This window comes from Haemorhous mexicanus, chromosome 3 (genome assembly GCF_027477595.1).
Source record: "Haemorhous mexicanus isolate bHaeMex1 chromosome 3, bHaeMex1.pri, whole genome shotgun sequence".
In the NCBI taxonomy this organism is placed as follows: domain Eukaryota; kingdom Metazoa; phylum Chordata; class Aves; order Passeriformes; family Fringillidae; genus Haemorhous; species Haemorhous mexicanus.
In genome coordinates, this window is record NC_082343.1 from 46,751,616 (window position 1) to 46,772,879 (window position 21,264).

The following is a 21,264-nucleotide window of genomic DNA, read 5'->3' on the forward strand; positions in this document are numbered from 1 at the left end:
TGAAACACTTTCTGGCATGCCTTGATCTCTGTTGTGGAGTTACTTTATAGGATGGCTTGGGTTGGAAGGGATCTTAATGATCATTTAGTTCCAAGACCCCTATCATGGACCGGGACATCTTCCACTAGATCACGTTGTTCAAAGACCCATACAACCTTGCCTTGAACACCTCTGGGTATGGGACATCCACAGCTTCACCAGGCAGCCTGTTCCAGGGCCTCACTACCTTCACAGTAAAGAATTTCTTCCTAATATCCCGTCCAAACCTGCCCTCTTGCTGTCTAACACCATTCCCCCTTGTCCTTGTTAAAAATACCTCTCCAGCTCTCCGGTAAGTCCCATTTAGGCACTGGAAGGCTGCTATAAGGTATCCCCAAAACCTCCTTGTCTACATGCTGGACAGCCCCAACTCTCTCAGCCTGTCTTCTTAGGACAGATGCTCCACCCCTCTGATCATCTTTGTGTCCCTTCTCTGGACCTGCTCCAAGAGGTCCATGTCTTCTCTGGGGATCCCAGAGCCAGATGCAGGGTTCCAGGTGGGGTCTCACCAGAGCAGAGTAGAGGGGCAGAATCCCCTTCCTGGCCCTGCTGCCCACACTGCTTTGGATGCAGCCCAGGACACATTTGGTTTCTGGGCTGGGAGTGCCCATGGCCTGGGTCATATTTAGCTTCTTGTCCTATCCAACATCCCCAAGTCCTTCCTCCCAGGGCTGCTCTCAATCCATTCTCTACCCAGCCTCTATTTGTGCTTGGGATTGCCCCGAGATTTGTTTCTCTTTATACTAAAGAAAGTTTCTGTAGCACCTAATCATTGCTAATTCAGCTTCAGCTTTATGGATTATGAGAAACTTTGGGAGTGTAGCATACATAGCACAGCATCTGCTTACCAGTGTTTTGAACCCTCTGTCCTTTACCTCTGGTGACGCCAGTGAGCACTGTATCCTGTCTATTTTGGGATTGTCTCTTCTCAGTTGTTTCAGTAATTTGCTGCGTGAAGTAAAACAAGTTATTTGTGGCCTGGGCTGCAAAGGTGCTGAAAGCTGATTGCATTAAGAGATGCTCTAATTTGACTCCTCTGCTTCTCCATACAATGGTGCTAGCAATGCCTGATTTTTCACTGTGACTCTGTAACTCAATTAGGCTTAATGCCTGTGGGGAACACTGAATGAAAGGTCATAAAGGTCAGATTTTATCACTGGCTGCAAGCAAATGGGCAGCTTCTGTGTAAATACTGATTTTAATTATTTATACATAATTCCTCCCACAATAAAATTATGGAGGAAAATGCTAATTTCTTTCTTAATCCATATTTTTCAAGAAGGACTAATGTCTGAATGCTAAGAAATGTGTATTGGCATCTGATATAAAGCCTGTTGAAGTCAGTGTGGGTATTTATTTATTGATTTTTGTTTGTTTGCTTGGTGGGTTGTTTTTTTTTTCTCATCACTGGAGCAGGCCCTTACAGAAAGCATCATCGTCTGTGTCTAAATTCCAAGTCAGTACACCTCCATGTTTGATTTTAATCAATCTCTTGGATGCCTAATGTTGCAATTCAAAGGAGAACTATTTCTGTATGACCTTGAACTCTACTAGTCACAGTTTCCTGTCTGGGTATTTTCTGCTACAGCTCAGTCCACTGTGTACTTAAGGTTAAAGTTGCTAAAGCTTGTTGATCAATGCTATTTGGATAGAGAATTTATGTGTGTATGCAAACAGGCAATTCCAGCCAGGATGCTGCTATAAGATTGTTGTGTTCCCAGCCTATATAAACTTAGATATGCCTTGGCAAAGAGGCATGACAGGGCTTGGAGAGGGCTTTATACAAAGCTGAAGGGGACAGGCATTTCTAAAATGAGATTTGCCATTTATGACATAGTAAATGCTCATTTGAGTGAGCTGTGCTATAAAAACCCATTTTAATTTATGATCTTATGTGCTCATTTCAATGTTTTCAATCATCAAGACAAAAATTTTGGAATGTAGTTTCTTGTATATCCATCGCTTGTAGTATAGTGACTGATTTTCAGCCAAGCAGACCATTATCTGTAAGACTGATTTTAGGGTCATTTTGAGTCTGGAGACCTGGGCTCAAATTGTGCTTACGTGCATGGTTAACATGAGCCTCGTTCTGAAGCACTGCTAAAGCATGTTGCTCAGCAGGTTATTTTTGTGGCACTATCAGTGTTCCCAAAGTGAGCTCACACTTAAGTGCTTTTCTGGATCAGGTCAAAATTTGACTGAATTTTTAATTTTTCACAGATAAGATTGAGTTACTTGTAAGATCAGTAGTGATAACTTAATGACTTTTAAATTCCCAAGGCTGTAGGTTTCAAGTGGCTGAACAAATAGAAAGACTGTTCTCTTAGAAGATCTGTAACACATGAGAAGCAGTACTTCACACACTGCAAAGTAAAAACTTTTACAAAATGTAAATCTAGTCTCTTCAACGTTGAGAAAGATACAAAAATTAATAGGACAGGGAATGTAAGCCTGTATTTTATTTCCAACTAATTAATCTCTGATGAGTTATTACTTCCTCTGCTCCTGCTTTGAGCAGAAAAAATGTTCTTTGAATACCTACAATATACTTACTTGAAGTAAATGACAGCAGGCCCAGAAAGGTAGTGGAGCTACACTGCTTAATGCCACTTGGTAAACTAACTTAGGATTTAGTTAGTTAGCACCATGGGTGCCCTTTTTAAAAGTTGTTTTGATATTATTCTCCTACCTATTTGTCCACAGCATATATCCCTGGAAGGAACAGGATAGTAGAGATCTTACGGGGAATGACTGAATCTCCCTGGCAGAGCTTGTGGAGGAAGGTGGCGTATCACCTTCCAGGACTTTGACCACAGCTGGTACAATCAGTCCCTCACTTTCATGGAAGGACACCTGCCCTTACCCTTAATTGACAAAAGGAGACAAGTGATCCATTGAAGCAAAAATAAAGTTTGCTCACTCAGGAACATAATCTAATAAACTTAATATGCTATAATGAAAAAAAACCCCCAACTTTCAGCCAAAAGCTCCTGACAGCAAAATCAATCTCAGCCATTTTTATCCAAGACTCTACTCTTCTGACTTAAAATTTCTTAGCAGATAAGTGGCTTTTGTTGTACCCCTTGAAGGCTAATGTAAAGGCTTCCAAAGAAGGAAGTGAGTTTTCCAGTTAAGGAGCCCTTGTACAGTGTGACTTGCTGGCAGTTTTCTCTTCACATATGAGAGTTTACTTTGACAATTCTGGGTTGTTTTTGTTATTTTTTAAAATTGTTCAGAGGATTAGATTAGAGAATACCTAGGCAAACTTGACATCTTACAAGTCTATGGGCTCTGATGGGCTGCATCGGCAGGGTGGGGAGCTGGGCAGACAAGAACTGACTGAAATTTATCAAAGGCACAAGCAGCAAAGGCACCTGGGGAAGAAAAGCCCCTGCACCAGCACAGAGTGGGGGCTGAGCTGCTGGAAAGCAGCTCTGTGGAGAAGGAGGGGTCTGGGGGTCCTGGTGGACAACAGGACAGGAGCCAGCAGTGCCCTTGTGGCCAAGAAGGCCAATGGTGTCCTGGGATGGATTAGGAAGAGCATTGCCAGCAGGTCGAGGGAGGTGATCCCACCCCTCTACTCAACCCTGGTGAGGCCACATCTGGAATCCTGGGTCCAGTTCTGGGAGTCTCAGTACAAGAGAGACATGGAGCAGGCCAGTGGAGGGATACAGACAGGAAGAGGGGACTAGAACATCTCTCTTATGAGGAAAGGCTGAGGGAGCTGGGCCTGTTCAGCCTCAAGCAGAGATGACTGAGAAGGGACCTCATCCATGTCTATCAGTATCTAAAAGGAGGGTGCCAAGAGGATGGAGCCAGGCTCTTCTCAGTGGAGCTGAGCAATAGGACAAGAGGCAACAGGCAGAAACTGATGCACAAGAAATTCCATCTGAATATGAGGAATAACTTCTTCATTGTCAGAGTGAAGCACTGGAACAGGTTGTCGGGAGAGGTTGTGGAGTCTCCCTCTCTGGAGATATTTAAAAATTGCCTGGCCTCAATCCTGTAACATGCTCTAAGATGACCCACTCTGGTCCCTTCTAACCTGACCCACTCTGTGATTTTGTAATTCTGTGATTCTGTTATGGTATTGTTTTTACCTGTCTTACCATTCTTGACTTTCAACAGCCATTTGATTGCAGCACATCTGAAGCTTCTTTTAAACAGAATGCTTCTCATACTTGTCAGGTTTTTCCCAAACCAGATTGTTCTGACTGGGCTTAGAAGAGGAAACATGAACACTGCCCCTGGCCTACAGAGCTGCTGGCTTCTGGCCTCTGGCTTCACAGAGGAAAGCTGCCTCTGTTCTCATTTTGTCCTCTGTGATTCTCTGTATTACTGGCAGTGTGATCTGCTCATTCTTCTTGCCAACTGCCTAGAGAAGAATGCTCAGACAAAAAGGGAACAAATTCTATCAGCATTTGCTGTCTTGTTCAAGCCTCAAGTAAACCTTAGATTCATTATTGCCATGTGTCACATATTTGCAGTCTCTGTAACGTTTAGTACTGGGCAGAGTGTTCTCAAGGCAAAGCCAAGAGCTAAATTCAATGGATGGTGATGCACCAATAAAAGGGAGTTTCCAAAGTGTTGAACATGTGTATTATGGATGATTTTCATTTGCCACTGAGATCAAAAGTTCAGTTTGAAGCAGAGTCAGTCCAGAATCTCAGGACATAACCTGGAAAATGTATTCCATTCTCAGGCTGAACAGTAAGTTGCGTTCTTCAGGTTGATACAAGCCTATTAAGCAGGTGAAAAAGCAATGGTAACTGCTGTCCTTTGTGAATGCACTCATTCATCCTGGTGGCATATGTGGGTCTGGAGACACCTGTTCTCTGAAGCAGCCAGTTCTGGGATGTAGATCTGTGAGGAGATCCTGGAGAGGAAGATGGAAGTTGTTCTCTGCTCCCCAGATCTTGGGAGCCCCTATTAGTATTGCCAGGCTTGTGAGAGATTATGCTTTGAATGCAACCTCATTTGTGTTTCTCAGTTAAATAATTTCAAAGCATATAAGGAAAGGATCATTGGATTATTTAAAACAAAGTGGATGTTTCAGGCCAATTATTAATAAAGGTACCAATCTTTGCAAACTTGTTAAAGACCAAGACCGAAGACCAAGCATTCTGACCATCAGGGGATCAAATTGCTTGTGTCACAGGAACAGCTGTGACAAAGATTCTTGGACACCTTAATTGTGATTAATACCTGCATGTCACTTGATTTTTCTCAGAACAGAGGGGATTGATCCTGTTCCTGTGCTGTACTTCTTGAAATGCTGAATGCCTAAACACAATGTTTGTACTGCAACACTTGCTTACCTTAGGAAAAATATTGCAAAGAAGAGGGGAAGAACTGTTGAAGGCGAGTGGATGTGTGGACACTGCTCCTGTCTTACAAAAAGTCACACAGAGTTTTGCCTTTGCTCTCTCCTAGTGAACTGGACTACCATGATGCTGCAAGTGTCAATGATAGATGTCAAAAGATATGTGACCAATGGGACAGTCTGGGAACACTCACTCAGAAAAGGAGAGAGGCACTGGAGGTAAACCCTAAAATAAGGACCAGCAGCTCAGCTGAGGAAGGGAGAGGGAAATGAACCATTTATTTCAGATCTGGAAATGGTGCCTTTGAGAATCCACTTTGGAGTCCAAATAGCAAAAAAAACCCCTTCCTCAGATCTTCATTTAATTTTGGTGTGGTTACTCTTGCAAATGGACAGAATTACTCAGAGTAGACTTGACAGTACTGAGCTGCCACAGACAGTTCTAATGCAGCAACAAATGGCATGTGGTTTGTAGCACCCCTCTGTGGGAATCTGATGTCCAGCAAGGCTGAAAAAGCTCTTGGTTGGTTACCTTTTCATACCAGTCTGAGTTTGTAGTCTTGCATACCTTTCTGTCCAGCAGTAGGTAAATTTTTGGTAGTGAGTATTTCAAAGCACTGAGATACTTTGCAAAACCTTGTTCTTTTGGAAAAGAGGAAGTCACACACATAAATGCCAAGGTGGGAAATGTGTAATTCTTCCTTTTTGTACTTAAAATAAACTAGTAAATCAAAATTAGCATTTTAATTCATTTGCAGATAGATCCAAATAATGTATATAAAAATACTTAAAATATTAGTATTATACTTCACAGGCATACAGCCACTCCTTTTGATGTGTTGGATAAGAGAGTACTTCTACTGCAATTAATCCTATTGCCTTGAGTGGGAATCCTTAAAGCAGGTGGTGAAATCAGTCAATGCAATCAAATGCATTTCAAAAAATGAGGCATGACTTTGTTTCTGGGTGGGTATGTGGTATGTGTGGAGCTAGATCTTGTCCCGATAACAAAAGAATGCACTTTTTCCAACTTGTGCAGAGGACGGAGAAACTGCTTGAAACAATCGATCAGCTTCACCTGGAGTTTGCCAAAAGAGCTGCTCCTTTCAACAACTGGATGGAAGGTGCTATGGAAGACCTACAGGACATGTTTATTGTTCATAGCATAGAGGAAATTCAGGTAATTCTATTATTTCCTGTATCTACACCCAGTAGTCAGAATGTTTGAGAACCTGAGAGAGGCGCTGTACTTATTTACAGCAGGTCTTCCAGATGCTGGAAAAAATGATAGAGTTTTCATGCTTTCCCTCTCTGTTTCTGATTTTAGAGTTTAATCTCTGCACATGATCAATTTAAAGCTACTTTGCCAGAGGCAGATGGTGAACGACAGGCCATACTGTCAATCCAGAATGAAGTTGAAAAAGTCATCCAGAGTTACAGCATGAGAATAAGTGCCACCAATCCTTACAGCACTGTTACAGTCGAAGAGATTCGTAGCAAGTGGGAAAAGGTAATGTATGCTAAATTGCTAAATACAGAAAGGACATTGTAGCACATTTTTCCAGTTGAGAATTACTGAGAATATTCAGAGAACTTTACAATAAATCTCTAAATTATTCTAGATCATCAGATGCCAGAATGAATTTCTACAGTACCTTATGCTCTCCCTTCTGCTTGCCCAGCTCGCTTCACAATATCCCTTGCTTCTGTCACGCAATATTACCTATGTCCTCTTTGGCTTTCTGCCAGGACAAGAGAAGCATGTGTTGAGGCTAGTGCAGAGCTGGTGCCTGGCTAGAGGTGCTGTAAAAAGAACAGGGAACTTGTATTCTTTGTCTTAGTATAAAGAGTAATTTTTGTGTTTCTTCTACTCAGATGCTGCTTTTCAAAATATGCTGTATAAAATCAGCATCTTTGGAACCATTAATGTTTCTGTCCAATTAGATTAAAATTGGCATTAGCAACTGAAAAGTACTGGGAAGGAATTAAAGAGAGACACCTAGAGCAATCACACAATTTAATTTCATTAGGAACCAAGACAGAAAAAATGCTGCAGGTAAATGATTGTGTAAAAGGTAGAATAACAGAAACATACATGGACAAGAACACACCCTCAATGAATAATAAAAAAATCAAGCAGTAAGAATTAAGGTTAGAATCTCCCTTGGTAATTCAGATGGGTAAGCCAAACAAAAGCATTTGCAATGAATTAAGAGACCTCCAGATGTGCATGACAGAACATGTCTCATGTTATCCTATTCTAATGGAGGTGCTCAAATAAAATGTTTTGCACTGACTCTTCTTAGAAAAATTAGAGATTGAAAAATCACCTTCATTTTTCAAAAGAAAAACAAAGTAACTGCTCTAAGAGCAGTTAAAGTGAAATTGTCTCGAACTTGAATCCAGCCAGAGGTGAGAATTTCTTCTCTCTGTATGTCAGTCCCTCTGGTCAGGCTGCCTAAGACCATGTTACAAATTTCTCATGTTAGCACAGAATTTGTAAATAAAATAGTGATCGTCTGGCTTGTTCTTCTGATACCGACCTTCAGACCAATAATGAAAATTCGTAGCTGTAGACTTGTTCCATTTGTTTTTAAACTATTCCATTGTGCCTACTCACCTTTAGTGCCTTCCCACTGTAACAGGTGAAGCAGCTGGTGCCTCAGAGGGATCAATCCTTGCAGGAGGAATTAGCCCGCCAGCACGCCAACGAGCGCCTGCGCCGCCAGTTTGCTGCTCAGGCCAATGTCATCGGGCCATGGATCCAGACCAAGATGGAGGTGAGTGCCAGACCCTCTTGCAGAAGCTGATGAGCAAAGTGATTTTTAGTTTTTTCATCTTTACTTAATATACAGGGCAACAGCAAAGTCAATGACAGTTCACCAGCTGTTTGAGCCTAAACTATTTAGCACTGTTAAGATTATTCTTAAAACTTTGTGGAACTTTGTACAAGTGGTACCTTGATGGTGGACCAGAAGATTCAGCTTTGAAAAATCAGTCACTAACCAATTACTGTTTAGCTTCTGCTTTTTGTAGAAAAGATACCAGGTTCACTGGGTCTCAACACTAATTCCAGATATAAATGTGACACATTTCTTTTGAAATGTGTTTTCTACAGTAAAGTTTCTCATCTCCACTGTATGAAAGTGTTATTACTGTTGCTTCTTAGCATAAAAATAAAACATATTTATGTGAACATTGGTCAAATTAGCACATCTGAAGCTTAAATTTTGTGGGACTGGGGGGGTTATCTTTTTTTTTTTTCTGACAGGAAATTGCCCGCAGTTCTATTGAAATGACAGGGCCTTTGGAGGACCAGATGAATCAGCTGAAGCAATATGAGCACAATATCATTAATTATAAACACAATATTGACAAACTGGAAGGAGATCATCAGCTTATACAAGAAGCCCTGGTGTTTGACAACAAGCACACCAACTATACCATGGAGGTAGCAATTTACTCCCTTTTGTATTTATTAGTTCATTCTGTCTTCTTGTGCTGTGTAACTACCTTCCCTGATTTAAAAGGACTGCCACAGCAGACAGAATTTGGCAGACTTCCTGACAATCTCATAAGACTTATTTTATTTTCATTTATTTTCATTTTTTAGTGAAGGAGTATCCATTTAGAAACCAGTTTTGTATTTTTCTGAAGGTCATTTTATTTTTAGTGATCCTTGGTCACAATACAGAGTTAGTGGTATGGAAAAAGTATCACATAAATATTTAGAGGTGATTTATTTCTTACTGTACTTTTTATACTCTTAAAAGAATATATTTGCGTCTGTAATAACTCAGAATTTTCTCTCTCACAGCACATCCGTGTTGGATGGGAGCTCCTGCTTACCACCATTGCTCGCACTATCAATGAGGTTGAGACTCAGATCCTCACAAGAGATGCCAAGGGTATCACCCAGGAACAGATGAATGACTTCAGAGCATCATTCAATCACTTTGACAGGGTACAGTACTCCTGCTTTTCTCAACTAGCAATATTTATTCTCCCCAAAAGTGAGTTTCTTGGCATCCCAAACTTAAGCCTTTTAAAAAACCTGAAAATGCACTAGCAATGGGCTCTTTTTAAAAGAGAAAAAAGGATCAGTTAAGAAAGAATTTACAGCCTTATGAAGTCATGGGATGGCTTGGGTTGGAAGGGACTTCAAAGATCATCTAGGTCCACTCTCCCCACCTTGGGCAGGGATGCCATCCGCTAGATCCTGTTGCCCAGGGCTCCCCACAGCCTAGTAGCATTGTGCACATAAATTAAAGATTAAGTTTTGCTTTTTAAATGCAATGCAGAATTAGAGCTCTGCTAATATGATTTAATATTTGCTCAAATAATAAGCAGAACTGCATAAATCCATGTGTTTTGGAAAATACGAGGACCCTTTTATTTTAAGACTGTACAGTGTGTTCTAAGTACTTGCTGTTGTTTCCATCATATTAAATTTAGCTGTAATCTATATCACAGAGGGTTTTTTTCCCCCCCTTTGAATTACAGCTTGTCTCCCTAAAATGTATTTGTAGAGAGTATAATTGGGACACTTACAGCTGTCCAGGAATATCCTTTATTTTTCTGGCTGTATGTGGGAAATAAGAGGCTGTTACTTTTTTTAGTTATCTAAATATGGATGAATAAAAAAGTAGGAAGGAAAACAGTGCTGTGAAGAAACTTAACTCACTTCTGTGAGTTATGCAGTATTCATGGACAGAGTGTTATCAAGATAACTATTAATATACACAATAGCAAAATATATGCAGATGGGGATCTGACATTTGCAGTTGGAGAACAATCTGAACATGAGTTAGTTCTGATGGCTCTGTGCTCACAAGAACCCACCTTTAAAACCAAATTCACAGTTCAAATACTGAAAAAAACTTATAATGCAGCACCAGTCTGTCAAGTTAGTCCTTCAGATCATTTCAGGGCACAGCAAAATGCCACTTTCTTTTCACTAAGATCCTGTTTGTCCAACTCGACTCAAATTTGTTGCCCATGTGTGCACTTTCATTTGATATGGAATAGATGCTGATAGTCAGTTTACTAAAACTTCTTTATAATACCCCTAACTGTTAAGGAAGAAGACCAGAATCATCAAACCTCTGCCTGCTAAAGAAACATACAAGCATAGGGAAATGTAGCTACACAGAACTAGGAACGGATTTTATGGAAAAATCTTAATGTGATTCTAGTACAGCATAATTCTCTTTTGTATTTTCTAAGGAAGCAGACATCACAAAAGCAGAGACAGTTTTCCTGGGGTGGAAGGAAGTAGCATACCAAATGGTTTTCCCAATGCACTGGAGCAGATAATTGGGCAATTAGAGCTGTTAAAAGCAGACAAAGTACCAGGCCTGGATAAATTACATGCCTGTACTTGAGAGACTTCTCTGAGGGAAACCAAGGTCTTTGCACAAAGATTTGACAGTTCCCTGAAGATAAGGAGGCAAAGTGACTGAATTCAAGTCTGTTTTACACTAGATGGCCATTTCTAGCATCCCTGTACCTTTGTAGTTCATAGGTGAGTTCTCTGTCCCGCTTGCAGCCAGGCTGGCTCAGCAGCTGAGGAAATATCGCAGTCAGCTCTTGGTGCCTCAGACTGCTTGAAGGGAGAAGCTAAATCCTATACCAACCAGCCCTACTGTTATGGATTTTGAGGCTTTGCAGATGCAGTAAGACACTGAAATACCAAAGCATAACACAGATCAAGGCCTTAGGAAAGGTTGTATGACCTGGAAGAAGGTGGTTGTGTCACACAGCTGCTAGCACACTGGAGATGGGCTACAACACTAATGTGTATCACAAAATTGCTTCCTAGCTCTTAGATTCTTACCTGCCCCTGACTGTCTCCTTCCTCAGGCTATAATGGGTCATGGCTTTAGGCTGTGCCCCTTCTGTCCTGGCTCCTGTTGCAGGAAGCTTGAATGGCCAGGTCAGAAGCAGAAGGAGACAGATGTTTTATCTGTCATACATCCTCATCTGCTTCTGCGGCCTCAGCAACCTGGGCCTGGTCTGCAAGTTTAGCTGTAGACCCTGCCTTTCCCCATGACAGATATAATCCAATGGCTTAAGAAGACAGGTCTGGAAGGATCACATAAGGAAAGCATCGTTTTACAAACTGAGTATACCCCATCCCTCAGAATCAAACATGGGAAACTGGTCTAGGTGGACTTTTGCACTGACAGAGCTATTTTCTCTGTAGCATAATGCAAGTTAAAGAAAGGAAGAAGGTAAGATCTAAAATGACTCAACCATCAAGCCAGGCTTTATGCAGGGAACAGATAGCAGAAACACTGATAAAAGAGAAGTTTATAAGGATTAAATTACACTGTTACTTAATGGACAGATGCAACTCAATCTGCACAGGCTAGAAGAAGACTTTGAACAAACATATTGGAGAAAGACAGGCTTGTTTTCCATTTTTCTAGCTTTCTTGTGTCCTTGCACATTTGAATATTTAGTGTTGGTGAATGAAGGCAACTCAGGGTGCTTCAAAGTTACTTCAGTGTACATAAAATAACGAAGACTTTATATTTGTTCATCTTTAGACAGAGAAAGAAGTAATGGATTATTTTATTGTTTTGATTTCCTTAAATAGCAATGAAGATAAAACTGGATTATCTGAACATAAGCAGTAGCATGAAAAATACTGTCTTCTTCGTGTCAGATGGAATTAACAATATATGTAAAAATTTTGTGCCTCTTAGCAGCATTTCTGAATGCCTGATACAGTTTAAAAATACCTTGAAGGATTGGATTGCTGTTCACCATGATGAATAGCCAGAAAGGATCCCAAAAATTAATACTGTCACTGACAAGGAGGCTTTAAATATCTAAGTACCACAGAATAATTTATGCATGGTATAGCTCTGACTTGTGTGGCGTTTCTCACATTTAAGACATTTCTTAATGTCTGACAGTGTGTGTTGAGGATGTCAGCAAAGTACTAATATGCAATTCCTTTCCCCATTTTAAAGTATGTATTTTGGTATACATAAATCTAAAACCTCTTTTTAGGGTGCTTCTAGAAACAACTCCCTTTACTTGTGAATCTGAGAAAGGAACCCCTGTCTTTCTCCCTGGGAAGAATATATTAAAAAAATTCTCACAGTGCATGTGAGAATTACAAGGGCAGGAAGAGTCAGGCTTCTTTCAGTGCATCCCCAGCAGAGATGTGCTGGCACAGAGAGCTTTACAAGTCATCCTCGAAAAGGCAAGTGGCAAACAAGCTCTCTCCCCTGGCTCATGGGGGTGAGAGCCCTCTTGGCTCTTGTGTTCCCAGCAGACATGTACATATGCTGGTGCCCCAGAGGTTATTCCTGAGGGTGCTGATGCTTACCCTTGCTTACCACTGCTGCCCCAGTCCTTGCTAGAAATTGTGCCTGAAGGCACAGTCTAGTTGTAGTTATAAATACAAATCTTTAGCATTGCTGCTATATTTCCTTCCTTAATGTGACTGCATGGAGAAAAAAAGAGAAAGTGGGACACAATGTCTGAATCACAGAAGCGGTTTAGAAGTGTTCAAAATGGTGCATAGCTGAATAATGGTATGTGCCAAATGAGGATACCACACAGATAGGTTGTCAGTCACTGGTTTTGACATCTCTTTATGCAGGGATTCCTTTTTCAGATTCAGTATATTTAGTAAATTCTAAATAAGATTGCAAAGTATGTAGTGAAATATCTGCAGCTGCTCTGCCTGTACTATTTTAATGGCTGCTAATACATTCTACTATTGATTTTACTGCAAACCTCAGATTTCAAGTAGGAGCTCTGCATGCAGAAAAATAGCATCATGCCACCCTATATTTTGCTAACAAAAACAACAGCTCTCTATTAAAGGAATCATATGTTTAGGCTTATGCAGGTCGATTAGCATTCAGGAAAATTAAGGACATATTTAAGAATGGATTAGTTTGACTCAGAAGTTCACTTGTTTTTTAAGGTCACATATAAATCACAAGAAGAAGGGAAAAGATTTCTGGGGACTAATAATGAAACATGAAGGAGATTTTAGTGTTTTTCTTTGTATCGGAAGGAAAAAATAAACAAGGCTAAGTTATTTATATTTGTTAAAAGATTAATTTCAGCTCCTAATGTTGGTCTGCAAACAATAAAAGTAAATGTCAAGAACCATTTCCAATTGAGAAAGCCTTGACATGGGCTTGATTTATGCCTTAATTGCAAAATGCCATTGAATTCCACGAAACTCTGATATACTTCAAAGATGTTTTTTAGGCAACATATGATGAAGATTTGAAAATTTCACTACAAGAATGTGAAAACCTGCTATAGCACTTGGCACCACTACTTGGACCCTCACTAGGGAGTCCCACTTAACCATATGACTGTTCTGAGCTGCAGCACAACCACTGCACTTCTCTCCTGAAGAAAAAGGGATCTTGGAGCTTATGCCAGCCCCTCACTGCCATCTGCCCTTCACTGCCTCAGCTCCTGCTGCTGTGTGTGCCTGCTTGGGCAGCTCCTGCACACACTGCCCACCCACCCACCGTGGATGGGGTGGTCGCTGGTGATCCTCCCCCAACACCAGCTAAAGGAGATGGAGGGGCAGGATTTTGCTCTTAGCTCCCATTTTTGTATCATTTTGTTTGGAGTCACACAGAAGTATCTTCAGCTTTAGAACTGAGGTAAAATGAGTAACTTCACCCCTGGTGGGACCTGCCATAGCCTGTTTCCAGGACAGCTTTTGAAAGTTTCAAACCAGCCTAGATTAACATTGTGAGAATAATAAAATAAGCCATTTTGAATGCTTTATAGCATCATCGTAGCTTTATAGGAATCATATAAAATGGAAATATTAAAGGCTAGAAATTACTGTGATTATGGCTTTTAACTAAATGCTGCTCCAGATTTGTAACTTTGCTTTTTTCCTCTTCATTGACTTCCCACTGTTATTTTTCATCTTTCTCTTATGGGGCTGGTGGATGTTGATGCAGAGGGAATCAATAACAGCATGATATTTTAAAAATGCATGGTGTTATTAACTTACTAAAGCACCACTTCATCCTATTAGTATATTAAATAAGCCCAGTGCATTTGTTAAACTTGTATAATTTTACCTATGCATAGCTGTATAGAAATGTTCAAAAATAAATTATTCATCTAGCAGGCAAGTACGTAGCAGACAGAAAACCTTGGATCTTCTCCAAACTGTCTGTAAAATCAATAAGGATAATAATTTTTCATCTTGGAATATCTCCTTAATTGTATTTATGTTAACTCACTCTAAAGTACCCCTCTGATAGGCCACATTTTGTATGAACAGAAGCAAAAGACAAGCCAGTCTGTTTTTAAGAAGTTAGTGCGACTTTCTTCACCTGCAAAATAGAAAAATATATTGGTTCAAAACCATGTTCCAGTTTGATGTGGTTTTACTAGGAACCATTTAACCTGGAATTCAATGGCGCTTTTTAAGTCAGTTTTCAAAGCAAAACCTGACTATATATATTGTTAAAGAAGACAGATAACTGAAAAAAGTTGTCAATTATAAATTTATTTTGTACTTATCTTCTTTGAGATAGGCATATTATATTAAGTAGTATTACCAGATCAAGAATGAAGTAACAGTAATTGAGAGGGGAAAACATGTTTTGCCTGGGTTCAGTGATATTTTTATTGCATCTCACATTCACTGAATCACAGAATTACTGGGTTGGAAGAGACCTTCAGTATCATCGAGTCCAACCCGTTCCCTGACACCTCAATTAAACCATGGCACCAAATGCCACATCCAGTCTTTTTTTAAACACATCCAGGGATGGTGACTCCACCACCTCCCCAGGCAGGCTATTCCAGTATGACAACAGAAAAGGAAGGAAGCAAATGGAAGTTCATAGAATGAAATCTGCCTTGTCAGTAAAGGTACTAAAAAAAAAAGATGGAAGGAAGCAGAGTTTTAACTCTGTAGTTGAAGTGAGGACTCTCTTCTACTAAGAAAAAGTCTAAAGTATGAAACTGCAAAAACTGCACACTTTTTAGGTAATTCATTGCATATGTTGACATTACATTTCCATGAAAATCTGGAAGAATGTGATTATTAATTTGTGAATAGAAGGTTCTTTGCTAACCAACTAACCTGATCTGTGACTTTTCTTTCCTTTCCCCTTCCCCAATGCATGGCCTGTGATGCGATGCTAGGACGAATCTGACAATCTACAGTCTGATGAATTTAAAGCCTGCCTCATCAGTCTAGGACAGGTTGGAAATGATTTGCAGGTAGAGGAAAATAAAATAATTCTATTTTCAGATGTAACAATAGCCAAAAAGATTGCATGTTTAAACTCCAGTCTGTTGGTCATAATGCTTTGAAAAGATTCTGCCTCTGGGAGGACATCTGGTTTAGCTGGACTGTCAGGATCACTTTGAGCTGTATTTTTTCATTTTTCAAAGATTTTTCAGTTTGTTTTACTTGGTTTGAGATATTTTATTTGGACACTACTAGATAACTAGGAGAGCTCTTATGCTTCTTGCACTCAGACTTCTGTCAATTTTCCTTTCCTCAGACTCAATACAAGTTCTCTTAAGCACTCTCCTAATACAGGATGACACAGTTCTCTCCAAGCCACTGCAATCTATCACAGCACGGAGGAAAGATTTATTTACCTTCTTACTTTCATGCCATTTTGTGTTTACTCATCCTCAAGTCTAAAATGTTGCAGATATGTTATTGCCTGGAAAATGAGCAACCTCATTTCATACAAGGTCTTCCACTGATCTCCTAAGTCTTGCAGGTCTTATCCTTTAAGCCAGTATGCACATCTCTGCTGTATTCAGGGTCTTGACAGCCTGCAGTCAGAAGGAAAATCCCTGTATTTATTTCCCATATATCAGCAGACTGCTCTCATAATGTGTTTACTTTGGCCTTGGAATGAAGTATTTCATTGTTTTTCACTTTACTTTTGGCTGCTAGAGATTCCACACAGAACATTTCAAAGATATTTCGTAATCAGGGAGGCAGCTTGAGCATCTACTGAGTTTGACTAATTTAGTAACAAATTTTTCTCCTCGCTCTTCTCTTTGTCTTCTCTGGTTGTGTTCTCTGTATTCTTGTCCCATTCATCTCCTCCCTTATCTCTCCCCTGACCTTTCCTGATGTTACTTTTTTTGTGGTGAAAATGTCTCTTTCCTGTGTGTAATATGTTAGTTACTTCTTCCGCTTTTTTTAAAACTGATGATGGTTCTGGTGACGTGATTGGGCAACATCAATGAATACTGTTCATGCACTGGATCCAATATGCCAATGGTCCAAACTCATCATCTCTCTGGAAATTACCTTGGATTCTTCAAACCCTCCCTTCTATATTCCTTACGTTGTTTTGGTCAATAGAGGAAGAATGGATTGATGGACCATGATGATTTCAGAGCTTGCTTAATTTCAATGGGTTATGATTTGGTACGAGCTTTAAGAAAAAATGTCAACTGATTCTGCTCGCAGCTAAAACATTAACCCCAGCAATACTAAAGCTTATCTAAATAGAGAGGATACTAATGTTATTCACACTAGAGATAGTACTTTCTTTGCTTTTTGTTTTCAAATGGTTAAAAGGGAAGTTAAAAGTAAAACAAGACACTCACAACCCATATTCTGTGGTGCACTGCATTGCTCTTTCAATTAATGAAACTTTAAAAACTGAAATTAACAGTGATTAAACTGATGTTTTTGTAAATTTCTCCTTTTCTACCTGCATGATGAAGAATGAGTTTGATACTGTTTAATTTTCGTAAACTTGCCTTGGGGGTTACATTTTCCTTGCTTCAATTGTTTATTCTAAAAATTTCCTCTGAAATTCACCCTTTTTATGGAAAAGAAAGAGATTATCCTTAGTTAAGCTGTCCTGTATTTGGCATAAAATTTTCAGAATTGTTTCCCTTCTTAGTTCTGTGGGTCTATGTGTGACTACCCTGCTTGTTGGGCTATTGTTTCACTTCCCTGCATGGTACCTAAATTACAATGGATTTAGGATGAGATGGAAAATGAAGTGTTAAGTTAGAACAAGCTAAACAGGTATTGTGGGATGGTGGGAGGGAGAGAAGATGGTGACATTTAATTGGAAGGTACATATTATGTATTTAGGACAAAGGATACACTTTCCAAAAGCACAGTCCTTTTTACAGAAGTGGGGTGGGCATTTAAGGTGCAGATTTCATCAGCTCTGATTGTTGATGTTCCCGAGTCAGGAAGATAGTTTATAAGCTCTATAGCCAGTACTTCCAACTGGTTCATGAGAGGCTCGGGCTGCTGGAGATCAGTATTATGGTGACCATTTTCTTTGTTTTGGATTTTGTGAAAGGGTGAAGCTGAGTTTGCTCGAATCATGTCTCTGGTTGACCCCAATGGGCAAGGAACTGTCACTTTCCAGTCCTTCATTGACTTCATGACCAGAGAAACGGCAGACACCGACACGGCTGAGCAAGTGATAGCTTCCTTCAGAATCCTGGCTTCAGATAAGGTCAGTCACCATGCTGCTGCTGCAAGGATTCAATTGCTCTCCTGTTTAGCCCTTCTTGTTTCAAGCCTTTTAGTAATAGGGAAGTTTTGTTTGCAGTTTGTCAGACTTCAGAGAAAGCATCTGTGTTTTCTTCTTGTTTGGAACCAAGGCTCTTACCTGAAATGGGTGCAGAATACAAGGCTTGGTCTGTGTATCCTCATATCAGAGAGCCAACATAAAATTAGGCATCTTAGACAAGACTTAGATGATTGATCTGTATAATGGATATACTGTATGTCAGGTTATTTCCACACCACAGCTTTGATTAGAGGGGAACTCGTTCTGCCTTTCATGCTGTTGTCTGGATGTTTCAATGCAGTTTGGCCCTCTGGAACATAGCCTAGATCATGTGCACAAGGCTACACCTGGTTGTGAGCCATGCTGTGACTGGACAGCTCACTCAACAGGATGATGCAATGTGGTGTATCCATATCCTAGAAGGAACAGCAGGAGGAGGTCTCCCGTAGTTACTGGGTTTGTAGAGAAAGCTCCTGAATTTGGCATACTTTCATCCCCACTGCCAGATGCACTTGTGACTGAGTGGTGTTTGAAGATATAAGGGAGTATAATGTCAACACAAGAGCTTCTGGAGGAGTCAGGGCCATAAACAGTGCTGCCACAAAACCAATCCTGTGCTTTGGAGAAAGGAGAGATCACAGCAGTACAGGTCTATTTGCCCAAGCTCACTCTATTGATTTTCTCATTCCAGCTGCTTGTATTGATTTTGTGATCTCAGTTAATATGGACCACATTTTAAATTCCAGACGTGTTCTCAGTAGCAATTCATGTGGAAGATGGTCTCAGGAAAAAGTGGTTTAATTAGATTGCTATTTTAAGCAATGTCAAGTCTGTTAACAGAGGGTATCCCTCATGTCATAAATGCAAACCATTAAGAAAAATAACGCATCTTTCTTTACACATATATTAGAACCTTGAAACTAACAGGAACTACCTACATCTGTCCTGTCACTGCAGAAGGGGCAGTAGTGCGCTGCAGAGATACTATCTAGGAATCAGCTGTATCTTTAGCAGTGTGGCCATGGCTGCACATTGCTTGGTAGCTAACATACACAGCCACATATCCTGACACTCCATTCTGACCTAAGCAGTTTGTTGGTGAATTTGCCCCCTTCAACTCATAATTTGTGATGGAGTTTACAGAGGAAAATATTTGGTCTTAGAAAAATAGGCAAGATGCCAAAATTTATTAGTTACAGAAAATATATTTATTTGGTGATTTTGAAGAACCAGTACTGAATTTGTAAATTCTTTTCCCCCTCCCAGCCTTATATCCTGGCAGATGAGTTGCGTCGAGAGCTGCCTCCTGAGCAGGCTCAGTACTGCATCAAGAGAATGCCTCCGTACACCGGCCCGGGCTCTGTTCCTGGGGCTCTGGATTACACCTCTTTTTCATCAGCACTGTATGGAGAGAGCGACCTCTGATTCAGTAATTGGCTGTATTCATGGTAGACACTAAAAATACCCACCTTATTGCCCAGATTGCTTCTCAAAAGCTTTGACAAGCTGATTTAAAAACAAATTTTACAAATACAGTAGGGTACCGTCAGTGTAAAGTGCTAGTAACTGAAGTAACCAGTGTATATTAAAGTGTGCAGCACGCTAGATACCTGCCTTGTTGGTTTTAGGTTGTCTGTCCTATGCAATGCTAGAAAATCTATTAAAAATTGAAAGATATTAATTTTGGAAATATACATTCAGAAAACAGAATGTAAAATTTAAAAATGTTGAAACTCGCAAAATATTTCTCCATTTTCAAAATGTTTCAATGCCACATGTGCTTCTTTTATGATGTTCAGAAAACTGTGTTAGAAGTCATGCTATTTTCTTTCACAGAGCAATATTACTTTCCTCTCATGATTTCTGATTTTGTATGCTTCTATTTGTGGAATTTAATAAAATACTAAAATGCAGATTTTCAGGGAAGAAATATAACAACCACATAAACTACTTAATTACAAAAAGAATCTAGAATGCTATGCTTTTGTCTCCAAGAGTTGTAATATAAGGGGGGAAAGCTGATTAAAGTGCAGTTTTAGAGTTCTGTAAGCAGTTCTTTTCTTTTAGGCCTTTAACTTTTACAGCTGAGGGAATACAACTTTTATAATCAGAAATAATAAGGAAGCTAATTTCATGTGAACTGTTTTGTTATGAAGCCCTCATTCTTGTCTATGTTGGACAGTCTTTGTTTCTCAGGATAAGAATGCATTATTGTATGTATTAGTGGGCAACATCCATCTCTATCCTGCATAAAGCAAACTCCCATCTGAGCAAATGTAGTATGGTTGTCTTGCAGCTTTAACTGTTCAGTGCTCAAAATTCAGTTTGTCTTGAGCTCTGCTGCATCGCAGGCAGTTCTGTCTGTACCCTGCTCCTGTGTGCTAGATGTTTACTGTTTTTTTCCATCTTGAGAAATGACAGAGAATAAAAGCAGTAACTTTTTTACTTGAATCCTACTGACACTGAGGAAATGCAATGTAATCAAACAAAACCATTTACAAATGGTAAAGCAAGCTGTGCAGCCCAGTGCTATTAAAGCAATGATGTGCCTATTAAATAAAGTCTGCTTTTCAAAACCTTATGAGACTCGGTCGTTGGCAATTAACCTAGTGGCTCCCTCTATGAACTGGAAACATTTCTGAACATCAAAGGAGTTTTCAGATGCAAAAAGTTCAAAGTCGGTCACACATTTCATTGAACATACATTGTGTCTGCATGAAAAACAGTCTCTGTGTGCTGGAGGGACAGGTCTGGTTTCATGAAGAGAGATGGAGCTCAGAATGAGTTGGAGAGTTTCCATTTAGGTCACCTGAGAACAGATGTCCATAACTTGTTAGACTCCAAGCTTAGATTGATTTCAGTGGGACGTAGGCACTACTGCTTTTGAGAACATTGGCCTTAACTTTTCTGTATGTCACTTTTTCCTCATGTGCAAAAAGCAGATGTTCAGTATGCAATGGTGCTTTTGCTGGCCATTATTTGGAAATTTATGGGTGGCAAGCATTAAAAATCTGTGTGTGATTTCAATCCTAAAACAGGCACCCTGCAGGTTAAGGTGGGTAGAGTTGGGAGCCTTTTAAAACAATGCCAGAGGAGACAGAAAATGACCAAATACCTCTTCCTTCTCCCTTGTGTACAAAGGCCAGCAGAGGACTTGCTAGGGCCAGGATCTCATCTCCTACAGTGCACATGGAGCCTTGCACACAGCCAGAAGCTGCTACTGCCACTGCTGATAATGACATGGTGCAGTGCCATCTCCTTCTGTGATCACAGTGCCTGTACAAGCTAAGTCAGGAAGCTCTGCCTTAAAGCAAAGCCATCTCCAGCTAAATGACTGCTGGTCAAGCTGAATCCTATTAAAAAATAAATCTA

The 21,264-nt window shown here is 40.0% G+C and overlaps 1 protein-coding gene across 6 annotated transcripts in view; it reads left to right on the plus strand.

Moving 5' to 3' along the window:
- Positions 1 to 20,473, plus strand: part of ACTN2 (actinin alpha 2) — an 84,809-nt gene extending 64,336 nt beyond the window's left edge. For 4 of the 6 annotated variants that reach the window (XM_059841657.1, XM_059841656.1, XM_059841655.1 and 1 more), the window contains 9 exons: positions 5,473 to 5,581; positions 6,402 to 6,542; positions 6,690 to 6,872; positions 8,008 to 8,142; positions 8,634 to 8,813; positions 9,180 to 9,326; positions 16,713 to 16,778; positions 17,677 to 17,835; positions 19,159 to 20,473. In XM_059841657.1, coding sequence (XP_059697640.1) covers positions 5,473 to 5,581; positions 6,402 to 6,542; positions 6,690 to 6,872; positions 8,008 to 8,142; positions 8,634 to 8,813; positions 9,180 to 9,326; positions 16,713 to 16,778; positions 17,677 to 17,835; positions 19,159 to 19,317 — 1,279 coding nt within the window. In that variant the 3' untranslated portion in view covers positions 19,318 to 20,473. Of the gene's footprint in view, positions 1 to 5,472; positions 5,582 to 6,401; positions 6,543 to 6,689; positions 6,873 to 8,007; positions 8,143 to 8,633; positions 8,814 to 9,179; positions 9,327 to 15,523; positions 15,602 to 16,712; positions 16,779 to 17,676; positions 17,836 to 19,158 lie in introns of all 6 variants that reach the window. The other 2 variants (XM_059841659.1, XM_059841660.1) reach the window with 2 other exon arrangements.
- The last annotated feature ends 791 nt before the right edge of the window (positions 20,474 to 21,264 follow it).